This window comes from Thermobia domestica, chromosome 4 (assembly GCF_964235325.1).
Source record: "Thermobia domestica chromosome 4, izTheDome1.hap1.1, whole genome shotgun sequence".
NCBI classification, from domain to species: domain Eukaryota; kingdom Metazoa; phylum Arthropoda; class Insecta; order Zygentoma; family Lepismatidae; genus Thermobia; species Thermobia domestica.
Window position 1 is genome coordinate 251500030 of NC_137457.1, and position 19100 is coordinate 251519129.

Genomic DNA, 19100 nt, shown 5'->3' on the forward strand with positions numbered 1-19100 from the left:
TTTGGTATATAGTTAGGCCTTAATCCAAACTGGGATGTTATATTGCTTTCATTATAATGCATAATATCCTAAAGAGATAGAGAGGATCCGAATTTTGGCGAAAAAAAAAATGAGTATCTCACAAACCGTTAAACTTACGGAGCTGAAATTCAGTGTATTAACTCTTTATTGAAAATAAACAGAATGTTTCTAGCATTTTTTTTTTAAATTCTCCTTTATGTGTGTGTGTGGGGGGGGGGGCACTTTCTATATATGGAAAATTGGTAGTGAGTTGGTTTGTAAAAATAATCGAAAACGATCGATGTTATTTAAGAAAAAAATCAGAAACAAAAAATACAGTGCTTGGCTTCATATATCCATTGCTTTCTACTATAATAATTGCTGAAGCTTATGTTTATTATATGGAGTGCTTACAGCACAGGGCAATCAACCCAAAAACTTGTGACTAAAATAGGCATAAAATTTGTACTGTAAGCTTAATTACACGGAAATTTTAAGTTTGGATTGTACGCATAATTATATGGAAAATTTTAGTTTTTTTCCTTTACGTTGGTCTACTTACCTTGATTTGGAACTTCCAAATTTCATCCTTTTTTCCACTGAAAAGTGTTGATAATTCAACAAGGAAATAATTATAATATGATAATTTAATTTAAATTCATCGTAATTTGGCACATGGCAAACAGCAGTGTGGCAATTGAAGGGGAAGAAGGAGGGAAATTCCCATTCACCTCTGAACACTCCAGGAACCTCGTTCCCTTTCGCTTTCTAGACGGGGGAGGGAACTTGGTAATGGCATCAAACCTTCATGTGTAATTACAAAAATTAAATTTATAAACAAATAAGAAATCATCAGATTATCAGGCTTTAATTGATAATTTATTCACAAGATTCCCTATCGAAGGCATGGTAGATAAAGTTTCTGTTCTCCATGAGTCGACATTGCCAACTGACATGGTCGATATGGAAAAGATGTTGTATGGTTATAGAGAGATTATACTTCTTGCTGAGTATTTCAAAACTGACTAAGCAAAATCGTTATCAGACTTAAGTCTAACAAGCAGATTGTAGATGAGGAGTTGCAGAAATCGGGTAGAAGTATTGTCAATTTCCACGACAGAGTGTGAACGGGGATTTCTCCTTATGAATTTACAGATGACTGATATTAGAAATAGACTAAGTGCTCAAACATTGTCTAACTTGTTGTTCATCAATGTTAATGGCTCACCGCTAGACAAGCTCAAAGTAGACGAGCTAGTTATTTCTTGGCTGAAGGATGGACATCGTTCCGCTGCGGATGATTTACCACGAAAAAGTTACCAGCAGGAAATAAACCCGATTTCAGATTTGTTTAAGGTGGAAAATTACGAGTTATAGAAAATGTATACTTGTATTAGTAATGGCTTATTTGTGTTATTCAACTTTTTACCTATTTTTTAGTAAGTCTCTTCTTTGCTTTAGGTAAACTACTTTGAATAAATATTCATAATAATTGCAATTATGCATATTTGTAACTTAAATTTAACGTGGTGTTTTAGTGATTACACAAATTAGAATTATGAGCATACTTTATGGAGATGCTCTCACATAGGGTACCCGAGCACCTTTATACCCTATGAACAACTGATTTTTCAAGTTTTTTGTGAGAAAAATACTGTGAACTGAGAAACCATAACCTTTTCCATATTGTACAGGGGTATTTTCCTACGAATAGAAGTTTCTTTTGGAATGCGTTCAGAAATTAACACTTGCAAGAATACTCCCTTAGTACAAGTATATTTTAGGCACACACTAATTTCCCCCCACCTCGAACTGTTTCAATTTCCTCACTGACAAACACTTTACCATTTTATATCATAAAGATCAGATCCACCGTTATTCTAACAGAGTGTTGCTTGAGCGATAGACTAGAAATTCAAACTCCAGTTAGTGACAATTTCACAGTCTTGTTTTATTTCAAGTGTAAACTCTTTAGTCAGTACAGAAGAGGCCGTGGATCGTGTTCAGAGTTGATGACGATGGATTTTGGTTAGTCAGAATAGGTCACAGTGGATGAGAGTGGTTCATTGTGGGTGATGGGTTACGGTGGGTCAGAGTGGGTCACGGTGAGTGGTGGGTCGTGGGTCACGGTGGGTGGTGGGTCCGTGGGTCCAGTTTTCATTGACCCACGCCAACTCTGACCAGAAGGTCACACAGTGAATGCCCAGTTTTATTTAAGTGTTTTGGAACGTTTCACGAAGAGAATTCGTCGTGTTCAGCCTGAATATTCAGCTCCAGGTAGCTGGTTTCTTATCCATGACAAGTCACCCGCTCACCGGGCAGTACTTGATCACGGATATTTAACCATAAACAAGTGTATGTGCTGCAGCACCCCCTTCCGTTCTCCAGATATGTTTTTTTGTGATTATCTTCTGTTTCCTAAACTGAAGTTACCATTAAAAGGAGAACGTTTTTAACAATATTGATGACATTCAAGCAGCTATGACAACAGCATTATGGAACATACCACAAACTGAGTTGCAAAGCTCGTTCAACTTCTTGCGTAATCGTACCACTCTCTGTATTGACGCAGGAGGGATGTACTTTGAATAATAAACAGGTATTAATACATTATCTTTGTTTGCTTGGTCACAATAAAACCAGTCTCATTACTTAATTGTCGGACGGTGTAGAATGATAAAGTAGTTGAACTTGACGGTGAGCTCATGTTCTGGCCTAAAACAAATTCTGACTCACTTATCCTAACGTAGTTGAGTTGATTTTGAGTTTAACGTCCCGTTCAGCAGCGAGGCTATATGAGATGTGGACCTACTGATTAACGTGGAATCCGAACCACATGAGCTCCCGCCGGGAATCGAATATCCTAACGTAGTTAGTTGAGATCACTAAACCAAAAGAATAAGAGTAGGACTGGTAATTCTTTTTCTCTGTGACTCAGAAACGAAGTTAAAAGCTGGAATAGGGAAAAAGTTGAGAATTAGAATTAGGAACATCACGTAGACAACAGTGATGTTAAAAAATCGTTCAAGTTTAAAAAGAACGTATTTTAGTTACAAGGAATCAATGAACTTCAAATTTTTATTGTTGTTACGTTAACAGACATTGATTTCGCAGATCTTATCTCACACTTCTTGTAAATAATAAGTGCTAATATGCTAATCACAAAGGATAAAAGATAGTAAATTATAATGCACTTAACCAATTCTTCTCTTTTAGAGGTTCCAACTTTTAAATACATAATGTAGAAACATATAAACCCCAAACTAGCATTCTCTACTAACAGTATCATATGTTGACGAACAGATCTTGCCCATGAAAATAGTCGGAATGGTTCAACATACACGAAGCAAAACATTAACGTTAATCCTGCCTTCGTTATAATATTCAGAACTTCGTTTTTATATAGTCTGATCTCTTCGTCTAGACTAAGAAGGATAACAATGAGAATGAAGTGTACCCAGAACACAATAGCCATAATTGTTCCAAAACCATAACGGAGTAAGATGAATATGAGCACTCTAGAGACTGCAAAGAAAGAGAGAACATGAAATTATATTTTAAAGTAGTAACTTCACGGTCTAAGAAACACAAATATTCATAATTGCAGAAACAGAACAAACCAATCGAGAATGATGTTACTAACCAGTGACGGCTCTTAAGACAAATTATATCTGTAGCTGCAAGCTAACGAAAGAAACTTTACCTCGAGTGCTAATTCTTTTATACAGTTCTTTCTTCCCTTAGCTTGTAGTGGTAAAATTTATTTTTAACGATGTAACTTCTCTCAAGGCATCATCACTGTACATGCCTTACTCTGTGATGATTCTCGACTTTTCCATCATTTAAAAATTTCTCGACCATTTTCATGATGATTTTCACAATGATATCGAGAAACTAAAAAGATTAATTAGGAAATGATTATGCTAAACTGAACAAGAAACAAAGAAAAGGACAGAGAATTATATACGAGTGATGAGCAAACTATGGCCTGCAGATCAGATACAGCCCCTGGAAGATTCTTGTCGGCCCGCGGCATGATTCCTAATCTGGCGAATGAAAATAAGAGTAGGGTTACAGGAAAGGATTTTGTTAGGTAATAGACTGAATATGAGTTTTTAACTTCACTTCTGAGAATCAGTGTACCCCAGTTCGAATCAGATTATGAGAAACGTCAATCATTAACAGGACTTACTATTACAAGAATTTTGTAAAATGTACCTTTCTCGTTTTTAGTAAATTACAAATATATTGGCCTGTCTAAAGTTTCTTTCTTTGATTCCCCTTTAAAAACTTTGCCATTATTGTTATACACAAAAGAAAAACAAAATTATAGAATTGTTCGTCGAGATCTTCGTATGTTTTCAAACAATGTGTCGAGTCTTTCTTCGCAAGTTAATTTCTGTTGATTCGCGGTGAAGTTTGTCTAGATTTTCAGTAAATAAAAACAAGTGAATGAAAATGTCAGGCAGTAAGATTCTGTGGTTACGTCTCTGCAATACTTTGATACATCGAGCGATACTTTCAAGTATCGATATCAAAAATATCACTAGTCGATACTTTAATATTTTTTTGTATTTTAATCATTTGTATTTTCGATATATTGATCAACTTTCGTAGGTTCAATAACATGTCTATATTATGCTGGCAGGACTTCATTTACCCCTCCCAGATAACAACCTTTACGAAGACACTTATGAATCGTGTGGGAGGTTATCGTGTACAGTGAACTTTAGAGCTCTGTCAGCAGTAGTTCACAACCAGAAGGGCCAACCTTCCGAATTGGTCTAAATGGAGTAACCAGACGAAGAGTGTTCTGAGAGAAGACAGCAGTTCTCCAGTAGCAAAGTTGGTGGAAATCATAGTGATTGGTACGGCAACTTGGACATTAGTCCCAGTGGCGGTCAGAGTGACTTTAGTAGCTGAGATATTGCGGGGTGGAAGGGAACGGGAAACCACCACTCTATTTTTCCCTGATTTTCTGACAGTAGAAAGAGAACACGTGTATAATAGCGTTTCGCAGTTCAAAAGAAAGTTCCGAAGGTAAAATATCCCCCATTCGGATCTCTGGCAGGGAAAGTCTTGCGAAGGACTACGGTACTGGACGAAAAAGTAATAGTGTGGAGAAGATAGATAAAGAAAGACAAGCAAGAGCAAAATGTTTATGATAGGGATATGGAACGTACCATGTTATAGGGAAGTAAGTTAGAAACTCTTGAAATGAAACAAAATAATTAGATTTATTAAAAGTTTATGTAGTTAGATGGGAAGGTAATGGGGTGTTGAATAGCGAAGGATATAGAATGTTTCACGTAGGTAATGAAAAGGACGGTCATAATGGTGTAGGAATAATTCTTGGTAAGCGCTTAAAAGATAAGATAAAAAAATGTACCTGAAGACGAAGAGGTTAGCTGAAGACCATGGAAGCTTCTCAGTTGCGGCAACTGATTTGTCAATAATGGTAGAATACTTATGATAATGATGATTTCATTTACAGCTCACACATGTAAGTTGTTATTTTTTTAAATATAAAACTTACAATTAAATTATAAAGTATTAAACAGTGATACTTGTTACTAGAAACAAATAATTTGAGCAATTACTTGAGTGAACTTACCAATGGACGTATGTATAAAAATAAATCTCACTACAGCCATATTTAATCTTGTCAACATCTTGATCCGTTTTTGCGGGTTCTCTCCAATTGGAAAACAAACAGTTAGACACCAACATAGAAAGCACATTGAAGATAACACGGCACATAGATGTGGATAAGAGTCTGTAAGTATACAAACATATATAAAGTTGAAAAATATAGAAGTTAAGAGTAACTGAGTAATATTTGCGCATTTTTCTGATGAAAACATCGAAATATACTGCCTACGGTTTAAAAGTACAAAGAAAAGTAGTACAGAGAAGAAGAAAAAGAAGTACAAAGAAAATAGTACAGTTACGAATTCCTCCACTTGACAGCGCTTGACTCAATTAGTAGAGTTGTTGAGTCGCAGCAGCTTGGAAGCAAAGAAGACTGCACAGAGTAAGGACAAACGTTTCTGGAATTAATTTTATTTAATGCCGGTTTACACCCGCATGTAACGTAAACACCCACCCAGGTTGTTGGTGAGTACTTCAAGTTATATGCCCGTAGCCTAACTCCCTCTATAAAAATTGTTGTGTGAGTACCTCAGGATTCTGAAACATGTATTTTTGGATAGCATGTATATTAGTTCCTAAATAAGTCTTGACCCGACTACGATAGGGCCCATAATTTTGGAGCTATGGTCCTTTAAAATTCTTTTTTTTTTTTCATGTTTTCGGCAGGTAATGAAATTAATGTGGAAGCTTTGAATAATTGAATAGGAATTATGTTTTGGAGAATATCTTTATTTATACATTATTTTATTATAAGTACTGTATATGGGCATTTCGAATGGATGAGTATTGAAATTATCATCTTAATGCCATACGAAAACATAGGCCCGCAATTGGACAGAAATTCTTAAAATTATCCACAATCTGATTTTTGGCAGAGTAATTTAACACCTCTTCGCCCCTTTGAATTGCCCATATCCTCCCAAGATCCGGTTTTATCCAGTTCTTGCTATTTTTCATTCGTTTTATAATTTTCCGCCGCCAAAACCCTTTGTTCTGATTGGGACTATTTCCGACGCTATCATATTAAGGCGCGATTTTTGTCATTCTCTACTTGAAACCAGTGAGATGCTAGACCTCGTTAACTCGGCTCTTGGCAAATTTGAATTTTTTACGGGAGAAGCTGCAAAACTAAAGTAAAAGCAGTTTTAATATAAAAAAATCCATAGGGAGCAGAAAGAGTCCCAAGAATATACGATTTTTGTATTAAACAAGTTAGAAACTCAGTGAGATAATGGACTTAAACTAAATCGACGCCATGTTCATGAACGTAAAGAGTAATGGACAGGATCCATCTAATGTGTGATTTTGAAAACAGTTTTGAAGATTAGTGTTTTCCTTTGATAACCCCACCTTCTAAATTTTCTGTTAGGGTCGATACGCCTGTCCTTATATAGCTTTGTTTGTGCATGTTGTAAATGTGATTTTTTTTGTGTGTGTTAACATGGCGGTAGTTGCGGGTTTGTCTATAGTAAAATTAAATTTCATAATGTCAGAGTAAGTCAGAACAGGAACTCCTACTTATTCCAAAATTGATCACTGCTTCCAACAAAAAGGAATTAAATGAATTTTCGTGAGGGTCCTTTTCCCCTTAGGAAAGGGACCTATCTTTCTTTTCATTACTAGTGATTGAAAACATGATTTAGTTTGTAGAAGGGCTACTTGGCTCTGATTATTTCATTTTCCCTTCTCAGTTCATAGAGCCGATTGTAGATATGCTGAAATTCAATAATCCTGTTCGATTCATATATAGTTGAGTGGTGTGATAATATGCATTAGTATGTATAGTTATATGTATTAGTATTTGCTTTCTTGGGTATGTGGAATGTAATGTGCATGTGCGTATTTGAGTATGCAGATTTTAGGAGTAAGGTGCGAGTGAAAGTATGATATATTTGTCGATGGATAGTGTGTTGTTGTTTATTTATCTCTTTGGTCCGTCATAATAAGTGCGTTACTCCATAATGAAAATTTTATAGTAATTCCGTACCGTAATTACATAGTACATGACTAATAGTTAAAACGATAACAGTAGTGCAAAGAATATTTAATTATGCACAGGCTGTTTTCATATTACTAGCGCCACCGCGTCCGAGTTAAGTATTATCCGCTGCTAGTGTTCTGTTACTCAAATACCTAGTGATCTGGTCAATACGAAAATGACCCCTTTTTTGCTGTCAATATTAGTTTAGGCCCATAAGAATGGACTTCTGGATGAATCACATCGTAAACTATCTTTCTGAAAAAGCACGATCATTTATATAATCTAGTAGTGAAAATATTAATAATAATAAATTTCGCGTTTCCACTCGAAGTTTTAACTATATGGCATTATTTTTGTTGTCAGGCTACATTTACGAATTCTCTCTATCATTTGCTTCTGTGAGGTATTGCATTGTTGACGTTTTCTGATATATAGTTGCATGCTATTCAGAACATTGAATTATCATTGCGTACAAAATAAACTCGAAGCCCTGAAGTGAAATATAGTGCAGTTTGTTATGAAAAAACTCCATAGTCAGTTCATATAAAATCACACGTGTTAGTCAATGTTTTATGATAATTTGCTGATTTTTTAAATATTATTATTCAGACTGCTTTGAGCAGTCTCGGGCTTATTGAGAAAATATAGGGTGTCTGAAAATAAATCGACGTCGTAGAGAAAAGTAAATATATAACCGAATAAGTAAGTAATGATAATAGTATTAATATATAAAGGTGTATAGTAGAGAGTATGAATAAATATTAGGACGCCCATGTGTATGTGCGTAGTGGTAAAGTTTGCTACAAGGCATTGATTGTATATATATATATATATATATATATATATATATATATATATATAATGATAAATTTTTGATGCATTGATTATCGATTATCACTTTAGGATTTTATATGAGGGTAGTGTGATACGTAAAAAATGATAGATGGTATTCTCACTTGGTGGTTCGACATTTCATGGTAAATATACCAGTTAATTGATCAACCGGTATGACAATACAAACAATAGGCATATAGCAAATGATCCCGAATATTTCGCAGTTAATCACGTAACAGAATAGCTGTTTGAAGAATCGGTACAGTTTAAATATATGCGCTTGGCTTGCACCTATGACAATATTCTGCAACTTTGAATTTTTTTTTCCATGTCACCCGACTAAACCAAGTTCATTATTGTCGTAGAGGTGATGAAGTGGATAGGAGCAAATAATCTAGTAAATCTATCACAGTAGAATCTTGCAATACCGTATCAAGAAGTCTAAACCCCAATACCCATGAATTTTCACTTCTTTATTTCTAGTACATAGTGTTTGAAATTGGTTAAAACCTCAAGGTGGCACCCTTGCGGATTTGTAGCTACTAGTAAGATTTGGCAGACAACTTACCAGGGTTGTTTTCTTTAAAACAAAATGTTTAAAACAAACGATTAAAACTTGTTTTAAACAATTTATTTTGTTTAAAACAAATTTTATATACGTTTTAAACATTTTGTTTTAAACACGTGTATTTTTAAGACTTGTTTTAAACATATGTTTATTTTTATTTTATTTTATTTTTGTAAAAAAATCTGCCAGAGAAACAAAATTACCAAAAAGTTATCCCGTTCAGACGACTATTTTTTTCCTGTACAGTGTTGCCACACTTGGTACAATTACCGAATTTAGCCCTTCATCGGCCCGTTGGTACTACGCTGGCATTTTCAGCCCCTTTGGTGAAAAAAGTGGTACAATTATATCCAATTCAACACCATTTAACAGATACTTCTCATATTTTCAAAAGTGTCAGTAAGACTTTTCCGACATCTCATGAATGATTGATTGATTTGTACCTTTTTTTAATATATTTTTCTCATATATGACCATAATACCGTTTTGGTCTATTGATCACTTCGAAATAGAGGCGCGTTTGATTTCCTTACAATACATACCGAAGATGATAACTCTTTTCCCTTTTAATTTGCGGCCTCTGTTATACTTCCCACGTGGGAGAAAAGTTTAATCTACTTCCACAATTGTTCAGGATCTTCCTATTTGGAAGTTTTTAAAAAGTAGTTTTGAAACAGAGCAATTTCTTGGTTTAGACTCTTGGCAAAAGGGGGTGGAATGTTCTAGAACTTAACTTCTTTTAGTTTCATGTTATAAAGACGCTGTTATTACACTGTGATAAAATAGTGAATTCAGCCCTTTTTGTTTCAATTTAGTACTATTTTTCAGCCCATTTCAGAGCTAGGTCTGTGGCAACACTGTTCCCGTGTGAATGCTTTGATTTCTCGGGTTAAATAGGTCGATGTGGTGATCCACAATTTATTTCGTCTCTTTTTTTCTTTGTTTCTTTATCGTTTATTGTATTGTTTAAATGCTTATCAGTTAACTTGCGAGAAAGTGTTGTAGTCGAAGGTTGAACTACTTGTAGAAATGATATTAAACAATAAATTAAAAAAACATCATTGAAACAAGTTTTTGTTTTGTATTCAGAAAACAAAAGGCTCTTTACTAAATTCTGGTTCTGAAATTAAAATATTGCAGGCATTCTTTAATACATACAGTATATGTTGGTTCTGAGTCTTCGTACAACTTGGAATCGTTTAACATGAGTTTTACGGGAAGAAAAAAGGACATCATTTCAAGTAAACCGAAGAAACTAATTTTATACGTTTCGAACAAACTTGGGTTGCAGGATAAATTTGGCTCCAACTTAGATTTTTTTAAAAGTATTTTTAGATACGGGTTGTTCAGTGCACAAGGATCCAAGTCCATTTTCAAAAAGGTTCATTTTTGCTCAGCAAACATAGTATCTTCGTAGCGAAGAGTCCGAAATAAATTATCCTAAAACCACATGAAAAGGTGTAGTGTTGGCTAGAGTTTCATAGAACAACCTCTGGACAAGGACGTTTCTAGAACGGGGGAGCAGGAGGACTAATTTCTTCCTCCCTGCTCATAAATTAAGATATTGTGTACGCTGCAGCGTGAGAAATATTAATAAGTCAAGCAAATGGCATAGTCAATGATGCATAATTACATTAAATAAATGCAGGGTGTGTCAAAAAGAATACACCGATGGAAAACTCCATATAATCGCAACCACGAATCAGAAAAGAAAGAGAAAACTACGTGACAAGGTGCAATCTAGAGTTATGGTTACCGCTAGAGAGAAGCGACCGTTTAGAGGTCATCCGCCCTCCTACCGCCTACCCTGAATTTCAAATTTTGAGACAGTAATGCAGATTTAGAAAATTTTTGCTGAGCAAAGTCCAACAAAAAATTCAAGTCCTTACACCTAATAAATACGGTTTGATCAGCTAAAATCCATTTCCATTGACCGCAAGAAGCAATAGGCTTATATTGCTCTTTTGTATTTTTTTTTCTTTTTGACCCAAGGATTCCAAACGTGACTCTACTTTCGAGTTTCGGGTCTGCTTAAAATTTTGAAAATTGTGTGTAAGCAATTTCCAGTTCATCTATATTTCTTCCGTATTTATTCGGTGTAAGGACTTCAAACTTGTTCTGTTGGACTTTGCTTACCAAAAAGTTTCTAAATCTGCCTTACTGCCCCCAAAATCTGAAATTCAGACTGGAGGTGGGCGCGGCTGCCTTCCTTCCCGCACTGACGCCCCTGCCTAACGACTGTCATATGAAACTAGCTCACGCCCTTTCACGTGGTTTTAGTTTCATTTATTTCGGACTCTTGACGGTGAAGATATTACGTTTTGAAACAGCATTCATTTGCTGAGCAAAACTGAACATTATTGAAAATAAATTTGGATCCATTATGCTCTGAATGTCCCAAATATTGTTTTTCTTTAGTACAATTATTGATTTAAACAACAACCAATACACAGGCTTGCAGAAAATATTCCAAAGTTAGCAAACATGAAGTGTGCTTGAAATATCACTTTTCGAAAATTTATTATTTTAAAATTAATTTATTGCATCAGTAATTCGAAATAGCAATCAAATCTCTGAAACTAAAATTTCACCCACCTTCAGGTGATCAATTGAGTAAAAATTATGTACATGTGTGTACAATTTCAATAACAATACAATTATTTGAGCCAAATACAGTAAAACATGTCATATTCCAATGGTCATGTTCCAATGGTCATTCAAAAGTCATTTTGCAAACCACTGGTGTTACACAAAATAAATGATATAAAAAAGGTGCGTTATCAGTGACAGCTTACGGAAATACGGAAATGCGATGTGGACACACAAAAGTCATTTCCAAAACCGCTGGTGCTACAAAAACGAAATTTGGTATATTAAGGTGCATTATCACCAGTGTACTACGAAAATATTTAATATTTTTTCGAAAATCATCTTGAACAACAAGTGGCCAATAAAAATTAATTTTAAAAAACTATAAAAGCCGTTTTTAGTAAAACGATTTTATTTGTTATCAATATTGCACTAATCAATATATACAGGATGAATCTGTAATACTGGTTGGAAGTAAAGAGTAAAAGCTCTTAACAAATTAGTTATTACACAATTTTGAAATATGTTTCAAAATGTTCAAAATGTTTAAAACATGTTTTTTTCGTTCGTGTTTTAAAACATATTAAAAACATTTTGAACATCTTTTTCATGTTTTAAACACATGTTTTGTTCTTTTTCAAAGAAACTATTTTTTCTAAACCTGCAACTTACTAGTACAAAATTTAGTTTATTTATTTTTTTTAATTTTGGTAAATCCCTGTTAGATTTTTTTGTTATTGACTTTAGTCTAGTTTTCTATACTTTACTCGAAACTCTTCTCAGTTTTTGAGGGGTTGAATTTCTTTTCATTTAGAAATCCTCAATTAAGAAATCACACCGACTTCCCGGTACTGCCGGAGTCTCCAAAGTCTCAACCGGATTACAGTGAGTAGAATTTCCCTAAAGCCTTTGTCTTTATGAAAATTCCATTGAGGGCACGGACTAGCTGTGGGTTTGGAGATATTTATTTTAGGCTACGCATTTTAGTAGGCCACTTTTTTCGGCATAAAAAGTATATTTGGCTGTGGATTGTTGTATGTCTAAATTCGACCACTTATCTTTGTAGTTTTAGTGTCCTAGCTTTTTTCAGGGACTTTTTTCCATCAAGGGACCGTTTTCCATCACATTTCTTTTAGCCCACTGCAGATGTAAGTGATGGTTCGGTATACTATTATGTTTTACTTTCGTTCGTTTCATTCATTATCGTCCGTTTAGTTTTTCTCTGTTGAACTATCGGTTATTTCTATTTTCTTTTCCATTGGGCATCCTAAATGTGAATGTTGTTGTATTTGTTTGGGGCCCAAAAGTAGTATTAACATTTCAGTCATATATTTATACATATTTTGTGTTTTACGCGGCTGCCTCGCACACTAAATGTCTCCTGTTTCAAGTAGAATATGAAATTTATCGTTATGCGTGCGTAATTATTTAAATTTGTGATATGTCGGATTTTTTTCATTATGTAAAGTGTTGCAACCCAAGAAGAAAATTATTTGTCGGGGTCGTTAATTCGAAAGTTTAAATATTTATTGAGTATATGTATTGAGATATGAATATGTGTGAAATATAAATATGAGTTTAAAGTGAAATGTATAACATTGAATTCAGTAAATAAATACATGTGAAGGGTCTCAGTACGTACATCGAACAGTCAGTGGTTGCCATAATTCAGATCACCCGACAAGTAGATTTTATGTAGATTATGTACATAATATGTAAATTTAAATTACCGCCGCATGTTAAATAATTTCCTTGAAGGTCTGAAACATTATTAAATAATATATGTAATTGTTAACCTTTTCTGTCATCATCTAAATTGCGTGTAGCATGGAATTAAGACAGGTCATACTCGAAACCCTAATTTATCAACAAATCTACTTCGAAGCTTCTAAGCCTGGAATCCTTCTGCAATATTACATCTTAAGTCCCTCTCTCATATACGAATCCTCGAAACTGAAGAGAAGAAAAAAAGAAAAGATCTCTTCTGGACCTGAAAAATTATCATGTCCTTACAAGTGGCATAAATAAAACTACCAAAGTGTATGTGTTTAAAAGTATAGGGTGATAGTGATTTAAACCTGGTCAAGGAACTAGTTAATAATTGGAATGACCTGAGAAGTAAAGTAGTCGCAGTGATAATAGAAATAAAACTTTGCTCTTGTAATCTTAAAGTGAGAAAGGTATTCATAAGTGTCGGTTACGGCTAGTAATCTAATCTGATGCGTGTATCCGAAAATAAAGTAAAGTAAAATATATATGGACACCGTAAAAGATTGGTTTGATATTTTATGTGATATTAACACTCATCTTGAACTACGAGACAGGAATCGTAAATTTACTCAAAATTTCCATATATGAGATAAAGACTCATTGAAATCCTTATATAAAGTTTTTTCTTTCCCTTTTCTTTTTATTCGTTTATGATTCTGTAAACTATAAATTTATTTCTTAGTTCGTATCATATTTCCCAAAAGATATATATATATATATATATATATATATATATATATATATATATATATATATATATATATATATATATATATATATATATATATTTTATTTTATCTTTCTGTTCATATACAGTATATATTTAAATATACATATCATCACAATGTTATTGTTCAATTTCATATGTGGATTGATACATTCATATGTATGGTGATTTCATGTTCATAACAATTTGTGTCTAATTCAAAAATAGATGTAATAAAGTTCACCAAATTGTAGTTAGATAGTTTATTTTAAGAAATTATTATTACCCATTCCAATACGCTGTCCTGTATGTATGTGAGTGTGCGTGAATGAATGACAAAGTTTAGTTTTAAATGGTAGCATTAATATTGATTTACTATGATAGTATTTGCAATATATGTGTAATAATATATGTTTTAGTGCATAGTGGAGGTTATGAAAGATTACCTAAAATTACTCTAAATCGGCTCTGAGAGAAAAGCCAAAATAACAGTATGAGCCAGAATAATGACGGTCTTTTCAGAAATAACAAAACTTCTATTTGTGGAAAATATATACATTACTTTAAAATTTTTTCCCTGGCTGATTCAAATGTGTGGTCGATCTCCACTATGGGAATTCAGATACTGGATAAAGATTATGTAACTTTTGGAATTAACAGATAAACGATTAAATTAAAACTTCTCGTCACCTGGGCTGGGTCAGGGCAACTCCCACTTACGTAGTTGCCTGGATCTAGGTCTGGGTCATATGAGAGAACAAGTGTCTCTTCCGGATCACTTCAGAATTGATCCTCAAGTAGTAAGTTTCAAATATAAATTACCTTTTAATAACTAATCCGAGTTCCTTCACAATATTTCCATATTTATCCAGCAATTCCTTCTCCTCTAACTCCTTCTACCTTTCTTCTTTTCCTCCTTTTCTCCTTCTTCTCTCCTACCTTCTTCTGTCTCACTCATTTTCCTATTTCTAATAAACTGAAGAGGGCCCGAGACTGGAAGTTGTCGCTATAGACACGATCGATAAATTGCTTTGATGTTTCTCTTCGGAAGTCCGATATGACTTAGTTAATCCTAAAACCAGCATCTGAAGCTAGAATTTTGAAAGTCATTCATTTTAATTTTATATTTTAACTGAATTATCAAAATTATAAGATTACAGTTCACAGGTATAGCGACTCCCCTTCCCAGACACGATTTGCTTATTTCAAAACTATATTTTCAAAACTGTTCTAAAATATAGGTATAATGCAATGTTTAGAAGTTTTCTGATTTTTTGATGACTCACAAGCAGAGTTGGCGACTGTACGTGCTTGAAATCATAGGGCTGAATAGTACAAATCTTAAATTTAATTTAAATTTTTGTAATTACTTAATCAGCTCTTATACCCATACTCTTCCCTTGTAATCAAAAGTAATCAAATTCCAGACACCCCCTAACCTGATTACGTAATATTTGAACATACACTATTATTATTATTATTATTATTATTATTATTATTATTATTATTATTATTATTATTATTATTATTAATAATAATAATAATAATAATAATAATAATAATAATAATAATAATAATAATAATAAAATTTCTATCAAGGTGCTATGTTTCAGCCTCTGCTTCATCCATCTGGGAACTTTCTTCCCATTACCACTCTTTAGCTCGGATTGCATTGACATTTACTCCTAATCAACCAAAAAAAAAAAAAAGACTTTAGCTGATAATTTGCAATTTGTTAATGGGGGCTGCGGTGGCTCAGTGGTAGAGCGTTCACCTCTGGTGCTTGGGGTCCCAGGTTCGATCCCAGCCCCCGCCAAGTAAACTTTGTGGTGGACAAACATCGTGTGCGTGGGTTTTCTCGGGGTTCTCCAGTTTCCTTCCACTTTCTTCATTCCACCATTTCATTCATTACTCATCATAACCGTCTCCTTTAGCCTAACCGGCATAACCGTGGGACGTAAAACTCAAAGATTTCATTATTTCCAATTTGTTAATGAAACTTTCAGGAATCATTCTTCGTAACTGTGTAACTAAAAATACTTGTTTAGAAAGAAACATTGTTTCAGATTATGGAGTAATTATCAAAATCTGGGAAAAATGCATTTTTTATGACATGAGGAATCGTCCTGTGGAAAGTATAATGAAAATCGGAAATGGTAAGGTTAAATGACTGATTCGTTTCTCTTGGAATACGCCTTTGCTTCTGACTCACATGTGAAGATTTTATATGTCTTACACCCTCATTTTCGCGGGCAACGACCTCGCATTTCATATTTCAGGCGTTGCTCCCATACCCCTGGCAAATACTAGCCTCGGAAATTTTTGATGGTTCATTAAAGGGTAATGTGTGATCGGTTGCAACTTCACATCGAAACTAATTCATTGTCCACCTCTCTCTGAGAGTCACCCTATGGTAGCATTAGTGTATGTTTAGTTACCGTACTAATATTCTATGTTTGAGGAGCTCAAAGGTAAATTATGCAAGTATGCGTGTATATTTAATTGAATTTTAGAAATAATATCAACTAAAAGGTTGTAAATAATATTCATCAATTTTATGAAGTAATAATTGACGGAGAGTGGAAAACGGAGGATATTTCAAAAATAAAGATATATATGAAATTCTTGTATATAATTGAATACTTTAAATTTTGTAAAAAGTTCTACCAAAAACTAAAAATAGAGAAAACTCGTCTCGAAAATGATAGACCGGTCTCGTCTCGTCTCGAAGAATATTTCAAGACAATACTCTTGACCATCGGCGCAAATCTGTCTTCAACATTGGGGGGGACGGGTAAGACCGTTCCCATATATATATATATATATATATATATATATATATATATATATATATATATATATATATATATATATATATATATATATATATATATATATATATATATATATATATATATATATATATATATATAAGGGATGTTCAAAAAATTTATGAAGTTAAAAAACAATGCTGTGAAGGATAAGGGAGCAGAATTGTCTTCAGTGGCGTATTTAGGGGGTTATCGGACTGGGCTCAAGCTCCCCCCGAGATAAATTTGTTTGTTTTTCGCATTCCACGCACAAAAATAATCCTTCTTACCATGTCTAAGAATGTCATTGACTTTCCATTTTTTTATGCTTTTTGTTCAGAAATAATACTGTATTTGTCAAATTTCATTGCATGTAAGAACTGCGTCCTTTTGTTCTTTCTTTCGTCCTTTCTACTTTTCTGTTTCTTTTTCTTGATATTACTTTCTTTCATTTCGCTTATCATACTTTATCGACCGTTGTCAGTTGTGATTCAAGTCGACCGTCATCATTAACACCAAAACTAAGAGGAGTTGATAAGCGAAACTGGTGTTCCACACCAACTTGTGCGGATATCAACACGACAGAATTTTGGTTATTATAACAAAGGAAAAATTATATCGGTTAGTTATTTTTAAAAGAAGGAAATGTTTGAATTAAAGAAAACCAAAACGGGGGGAATAATTAGCCCGAAAAATTCGGAAGGCCAAGAGGATGCTTCCTTTTTCTTGTGTAAATAGAATAAAGGGTTAGATTCACTTCTAAATGTTTGTATCATATCATATAGGATTTATCGGTCTGCAATTCTTGCCATTATAACTTCAATTTATGCATAAATTAAAATATATTTAATTCTCAAACTCAGATGGGCAACTGCCCACTTCCTTCCTTGTGTTGAACATAGCCCCTCGAAACAAAATCCTAAATACGCCATTCGTTGTCTTCAACATTGAGTGATGTGCAGGTTTGAGGCTTATTCTAGAGAAGGGAGATGAAACTCATATTACGGTGGATGAATCTGATTTCTGAGGTGAACCTGTTGTAGAGTATATTATATATTAGGCGATGTAGATGAAGTAGTAGTACATATCAGTATTACATATCACTGCCGTGAACACATTCTGAAATCTGAATACATGCATATTTATAATTGGCATGTTTCTAATTAGTTATCCAGAAAGATCAACGTTAAAATTGTTTTATAATAATATAATAATATAAATAATGACTTCCCCAAAACTATGAAGAAAGAATACCAATTATGTTTGACTCAACAATACTCGTATTTGACGCGTGTCAAGTTAGACCAACCACCAACACCAAAACGACCGGAACATATCTCAGAATTATGGGCTATTTATGGGCTAATTAGTTGCTCTAATCCCAATTTTTGGGCTCCTACTGTTTAGCGGGAAATCGGATTCAAAGTGGGCGAGTCCAGCTTGATATCAACCTAGAACCCCCCATATGGTTAGAATGGTCCGATCGAAAAATTTCAAACGCCAGAATTATGGGCTATTTATGGGCTAATTAGTTGCTCTAAACCCAATTTTTGGGCTCCTACTGTTTAGCGGGAAATCGGATTCAAAGTGGGCGAGTCCAGCTTGATATCAAGCTAGAACCCCCCATATGGTTAGAATGGTCCGATCGAAAAAATTCAAACGCCAGAATTATGGGCTATTTATGGGCTAATTAGTTGCTCTAATCCCAATTTTTGGGCTCCTACTGTTTAGGGGGAAATCGGATTCAAAGTGGGCGAGTCCAGCTTGATATCGAGCTAGAATCCCCAATACGGTTAAAATGGTCCAATCGAAAAAATTCAAACTGCAGAATTATCGGCTATTTATTGGCTAATTAGTTGTTCTAATCCCAATTTTTGATCGGAATCAAATTCTGCGAGTCTAGTTTGACATCAAGTAAAAACTCTCCATAAGGTTAGACATCTCGAATCGAAGAAAATCAAACGTCAGAAATATGGGCTATTTATGTTCTAATTGATACTGTAATTCCGAGTTTGGGTCTGCTACATTTTAGCAGGAATTCCTTATCAAATTGTGAGATTTGGCTTAACTTCTTGCTATAAACCTTAGGATATAACACTCCGATCAAAAGAATTAAAACGTCGGAACTATGGGTTATTTGTATTGCTAAATTGTTGCTCTAATGTCGAGTTTTTTCCTCTATCTTAGCAA

The 19100-nt window shown here is 34.0% G+C and overlaps 1 protein-coding gene across 3 annotated transcripts in view; it reads right to left on the bottom strand.

Moving 5' to 3' along the window:
- Nucleotides 1–3024: 3024 nt before the first annotated feature.
- The window catches only part of LOC145683982 (uncharacterized), a 78170-nt gene continuing 62094 nt past the window's right edge, over nt 3025–19100 (bottom strand). For 2 of the 3 annotated variants that reach the window (XM_081755732.1, XM_081755733.1), the window contains exons 5-6: nt 5615–5776; nt 3025–3525 (exon numbers count right to left, since the gene is read on the bottom strand). In XM_081755732.1, coding sequence (XP_081611858.1) covers nt 3071–3525; nt 5615–5776 — 617 coding nt within the window. In that variant the 3' untranslated portion in view covers nt 3025–3070. The remainder of the gene's footprint in view (nt 3526–5614; nt 5777–19100) is intronic. The other variant, XM_081755735.1, reaches the window with a different exon arrangement.